This window comes from Gossypium hirsutum, chromosome D10, assembly GCF_007990345.1.
Source record: "Gossypium hirsutum isolate 1008001.06 chromosome D10, Gossypium_hirsutum_v2.1, whole genome shotgun sequence".
In the NCBI taxonomy this organism is placed as follows: Eukaryota; Viridiplantae; Streptophyta; class Magnoliopsida; order Malvales; family Malvaceae; genus Gossypium; species Gossypium hirsutum.
Genome location: NC_053446.1, coordinates 15,553,720 through 15,559,719, shown reverse-complemented (window position 1 = coordinate 15,559,719; position 6,000 = coordinate 15,553,720). Strand labels below are relative to the sequence as shown.

At 27.8% G+C, this 6,000-nt stretch overlaps 1 protein-coding gene across 1 annotated transcript; it reads right to left on the bottom strand.

The window, feature by feature from the left end:
• Window positions 1-263: 263 nt before the first annotated feature.
• On the bottom strand, window positions 264-2,859 carry LOC107914409 (iron-sulfur assembly protein IscA, chloroplastic). The gene is made up of 2 exons (XM_016843320.2): window positions 2,319-2,859; window positions 264-587 (listed from the first exon to the last, which is right to left on the bottom strand). Exons 1-2 carry the CDS (start codon window positions 2,698-2,700, stop codon window positions 445-447), a joined length of 525 nt encoding a protein of 174 aa, XP_016698809.1. The 5' UTR covers window positions 2,701-2,859; the 3' UTR covers window positions 264-444.
• Window positions 2,860-6,000: the final 3,141 nt, after the last annotated feature.

The following is a 6,000-nucleotide window of genomic DNA, read 5'->3' as shown; positions in this document are numbered from 1 at the left end:
TAATTTGTTTTTGACCAATGATATGACCGTGCAGTAATTTATGTTATACATCTTAAGTTAGCAACATATTTCACAATAAATTATGATAATTTCTCGGATATCATTCATCATTATTATCTATTTTGTGCATTGCGTTCATTAAATTGTTTTCATATTTTTGCTTTTGACAAAAAGGAAAAAATGTATTCCTCAAGTAAAAATAATCCATCGACCCTTCACTCGAGTTTGTCGAGCAACATTTTGGATAGAGAGGCCAAAATCCGTAAGCATGAAGAAGACCAATATCAGTGTCTGGCCTTCGAACAAATATATATTCCTTCTAAAAGAGAAAAGAAGGTATGAAAGGTGCTAGAAATATGAAGTCAGTTAAACATGAAAGATTTACAGGCATAATTTGTATGTTGCATTACATGAAACGGATGGACTGTCTTTGTACATATGATTTCACATTTCTGCCGTAAACGATTTACCACAACCGCATGTCTGGGTAGCATTGGGGTTCCTGAAAGAGAAACCTCCACCAATAAGAGCATCACTGTAGTCTAACTGCATTCCAAATAAGAAGAGAAGGCTTTTTGGATCACACACTGCAAAAACAAGCAGAGAAGGGATGATCAGCCATTTTGCCTATAAGTCAATTAAACCATCCAACTCTTACATAAACAGACCTTAAGAGAAAGAACAACTCTTTCGTCAACAGAAAAAGAACAATGAAACAAGTATGTCCTTAAAGCATCAGTTTCATTCAGTTACAATGCCCTTCATATTGCAAAGTCATTCTAACAATATGATAGAGCAGGGAGCCTAATTTGCACTGACAAGTCTTTTTTGGATAGCCTAAACTATCTGTACAGGCACTAGAGTTAGCAAATAACATTAGCATGTGGTACAAATAGCACTCTATCTTTCACAAGACATTGCCATGTTAAAATTATTGATCATCATTCTCATTTCCGCATACAGAAATAAACTGAGAAAGATAGAGAGACCAAAATATCTGAAAAACAAGCATCCTTCATATCATCTGAAGATAGGGAGGAAAAAAGCACGAAATATAAGCCTGCTTCCTTTTATGCAAAGATGCTACACTCCCAAACAAAGTTCATAATGAGTTGAAATCATATGACTTAATTCATTGAAATCTAGCTGTTGGATAACAAATGCAAAATGCTTGATGTTCAGAAAACTGGTATAACATATGCCAAGCAAAAACATTAACCTCTTATTTGCATGTAGAAATCTACAAACAATAATGCCAAGAAAATATCTAGACAGGGCTAAATGCCAAGAAAATAATGCCAAGAGAAGTTACAAAGTTTGAATGTTTCAATAGATAATTCCTCCAATTTTTGTAGGAAATCCAATAATACACATAGAACCATGGCTAAATGCTCAATTTGGGACCAAATCTATTAGCATCTAAGTGTAACCTTTCATTTCAGTCCATTAAAGGTTCAACAATTTTAAATTCCAACAAAGACTTTAATTTGAAAAAAGCAGTATGACAGTTAAAGACTTATGGCTATTTGGAGGACATGCACCAAATAATCAAAAATAAATAAATTCTTATTATCTAAGTTGTTGGTTATTGTAATTTAGAAGCAGTTTGTTGATAATGATGAGTGAAGTTGAATTTTAAATTTAATTCTTGCTCCATTTTTTATATTTGTTCTTTAAAAGGTAAAAATCTATTCAATGAATTCAGGTTGCTATTGAATCAGATTTCTATAAATAGCAGTATTCAAATATAATAGCATAATAAACAAATTCGGATATTAAGAAAATTAACCGGATTATAATATAGATATTTCATAAATTGCTGCCACCCACAATCCATCCTCTCTTAAACTGCCTAAATACCCCCATTCAAGCAAACATCAGGTTACACTCCAACTCGTTTTCATAAGCAGTATTGTTTGCAGCTACCTGCAGAATATCCCAGCATATTACTCTGTATTCATTTGCTAACAATGATTTTTATCATAATCCTACTATGGTGATATTTCCAAGATTTTGGAGTTATTGATGTTACAATTCTTCCATGATTAGAATAGAATTTCCCAAGATTTCGGACTTGGTATCTTAATTCAATCAAATTTTGGAGCTTTTTTTCCTCGAAGTTGAAGAATCTACCGAACTATTCTTGTATTAACAAATTTAGAGTTGTGAGATTTCTATCTAAATCTAATGACTTATTTTGTCTCAAAAATCCTAGAATCAGAACATTAACCGGGACCCCTTTGCCTTCTAATCACATTAGAATGAAGTAAAGAACAACGTATTTAACAAAACAAGGGACAAAAATGATCAAAACTCACCGATCGTAAATCCGTTATATTCAATGATAGAGTCATCGGCTCTAGCATTAGACCTCTTCTCAAAATCCATCGTATAAGACATGCCCGAACACCCACCTTGCTTAACCCCAATTCTTAAGCACAAATCCTCATCACGCTCTGCTCTCATCTTATTCAAGTGCCTCAAAGCATCATCCGTCAACGTAATAGCCGGTTCCAACCCCTCCGCTGTAGGCGCCGCTGGAACAGCGGTTGCTCGAATTGAAAGGGGTTTTCCGCAGCTGAGTCTGGATCGTGAAAACCGTAAAGAAATGGTACTTTGGGGTAAAGAGAGTGAATGTTTCGAGTGGTTTGAGAAGCGGAAAAGAGATGACCAATTCGTCGAGATCGAAGTAATAGCCATAATCTGTTCTGATGAGGAGAACCCTAATGAGAAAAAAGAAAATAATTTTTCTCCCGGTGGGTTTCTTTGGCAGATGAAGTTACTGCGTTTGGTACGCAATTAGAGGAGATCTTTTTAAAAAATATTGAAAGATCAGAGCCGTTGGACAAATATAAGACTGCAATGGGTCAATTTAGAATGGATCAACGGTGGAAATAGATTTGTTTGTATTACTTGAACTTGCACTCTTTTTTTTTTTGTGAGGCCTGCAATTTTTGCTTTCCTATTATTGTTAGGATTTTTTTCATTAGCAAATAGATATTTTTTGAGAGAGGAATAAAAAACGTTTTTAGAAGCATTTTCAGTTAACATGTTGAAAATTGTATTTTACAAAATGTATATTTTTACACATTAATTTTTTGGATTAGATGATTAAATGCTAGTGGTTTTATCTTTAAATTTCGGGTTTGATTTTTCCATTATTCATATTTTTATTTTTTATTTCTTTTTTTTATTTTTAATTAATAAATATATTATTTTTAATTTTTTAATTCATCTTTTTAATTAATAACTCTTTTATTTATATAAATAAAATAATAGATATGTAATTATATAATAAAATCATATATTTTATATATATCATTATGTTAAAAAAATTAATTAATAACTCCTTTATTTATATAAATAAATTAATAAATATGTAATTATATAATGATAAATAAAATATATTTAAGAAAATGATAAATATAAAAAATATATAATTTCATTATATAACTACATTTTTATTAATTTATTTATATAAATAAAGGAGTTATGAATTAAAAATATTTTTAACATAATGATATATATAATATATATTTTATTATATAATTACATATTTATTATTTTATTTATATAAGTAAAAGAGTTATTACAATTAAAAACACTTGAAAATAATATATTTATTAATTAAATACATTAATTAAAAAAATTGAACAATTTCATTATAAAATAAAATATTTATTAATTAAAAACATTAATTAAAAAATTAAAAAAAAATTGAACAATTTTATTATAGGTCTAATACACTCGAACTCACGTTCTCCTGCATTGACAACAATACTTATACTAGTCGAGCTAAGACTTAATAAAAAATATTTTAAAAAAAAGGTTTAAAATAACATGAAATAATAAAGACAAATATGAATAGAAGAATATCAAACCCAAAACTTAAGACAAAGCCTTTGATATTTAACTATTTGATCAAAGAAGTTGATGTGTTAAAAAATGCATTTTATAGAAAGCGTTTTCCTACAACTCAGTTGAAAGCACTTCTTACAGGAAGCATCTTCTGTCTCTCTAAAACCTATCTATTTTTTAAAATTTGAGAAAAAACAGTCTATTTTACTAAATATATTTTAAAACCAACACTTTTTTCTAATTTACCCATTATTTTATGGCATGAGATTCTTTAAGTAGGTTAAAAAATAAAGTTAAAATTTTATCAAAAATTAAAAAGTAAAAAAAAGTATAAAGATTTAAAATGTATTTAATTTTGAGGGTTAATATTTGATTTATTGTGAATAGAAAATCTCAAATTCACAAATAGGATTCACACTATGGCATATCCTTTTTTTTTTAAGTTTTTTTTTTTAGTTTACTACATGCTACTCATTTAATCCTAATCTAAAAAGGTATGAAATGTTATAAAGTAAACAAATAAAATAGAAGCAAGAAATAGGAGAACAAAAAGTGATATATTTTATTTCATCTACTTAATATTTTTCTCAAAGTTTATATTTATAAATATTAGTATAAATAATATAAAATTTTATTCTTAATTGACATTAAAATTTTAAAAGTACATCAAACTTTTCAGTCTAATGGAGATTTAATTTATGATAAAATATTTATAACATTCCACCTTAAATGTTCATTGATAGATAATATGTTACATTAAAATTTTACTAAAATAAAAACCTTATGAGAAAAAAATCTTAGTGAAGAAAAAAGAATATGTATATCTATAATATGCATAACATGTTGCGTCATTAAAAAGCATACCAAGAAAGCCAAATTGGATAAAACTTCGGATAGGGAAGAAAGAGTATTGCACGTATTTACTCTTCCTCATGACAACATCACATAATATCTTAAATTCTACATATTTCAATCTTGAATACTAGCTTTTCAAATGATCACTTTAACAAATTTGCTAAATGTTTAAATCATTATTCTTCTGAAAGTTATTAGTGAAGAAGAATTTTGGAAAATATATTTTGGCATCTTCAAGAGTTCCAACAATAATCACATTTTGATCTTGATCCTTCTATACATATGGGTATATTGGATCATTTTATAATCTTCCTTCAACTATTATTCACTAATTCGAATTTATCACATATGTTGAAATCATTTCAATCCAATAAATATTTACGTAAACATATTGAACAATTTCTCGAGAATTTCTATAATATCCCGAAAATTACTACAGTAAGAAAGTAAGATAGTATCCTTGATATAGTAAAATAAGGAAATAAAGTGACAAAAAGAGAAATTTTGAGTTATGTCAACATTGGGAAGTATATTATGACATATTAATTCAAGAAAGGATTAAATTACAAAAAGTGAGAAAAGTTTTGTTGCCCAAGAGTAAATACTCAAAATTTGAGGGGTTAAAGTGTAAATATAAAAAATTTGAAGGACCAATAGTGTAAATATTTTAAGGGTGGAATGATCTAGAAACTAAGGAAAATGGATGAATTAGGACCAAATTGAATAGGTGAAGAATTATGAGGGACTAAATCATAATTTTACCAAATTAAGTGATGACTCAAGGATGAAATTTTAAAAGATCATAAAGGGCAAAATGGTCAATTAAAAAGAGAGAGAACTCTAGAAGGCAATGATGATATTAGAGATATTTTGATGATATTTTATAATTATTTAATTAGATAAATTTTATTTTATTAATATTTTAATGAGATATTTTATTATTATTTTATTTAGTATAAAAGGAAAGAAAGATGAAGAATTTTCATCATCTTTCCATGCGCCCACGTGAGAAGAGAAGAGATGAAAGAAATTTTCTTTTTTTTAGAATTTGGTCCTTTTACCAAAAATTCACCATTTTCACTTAGAAATTAAAAGAATTTCCATAGCTACCAAGAGAGAAAAATAATAAGGAGACAATGGGGAGCTAGAATATCAAGTTATATTCAAGAAATAAAAGCTGGAGGAGAGATAAAATCAAGTTAAAAATTGAAATCAATAGGACAAGGTAAGAACATCAAGATTTCAATATATTTTTGAGTTTGATATTATTGAAAAAGTATGAAAATG

Coding starts and splice junctions, on each gene's coding strand:
- LOC107914409 (XM_016843320.2), bottom strand. CDS start 2,700: ATGGCTATTACTTCGATCTCGACGAATTGGTCATCTCTTTTCCGCTTC. Junction 588..2,318: donor ATATAACGGATTTACGATCG/GTGAGTTTTGAT, acceptor TTGTTTTTGCAG/TGTGTGATCCAAAAAGCCTT.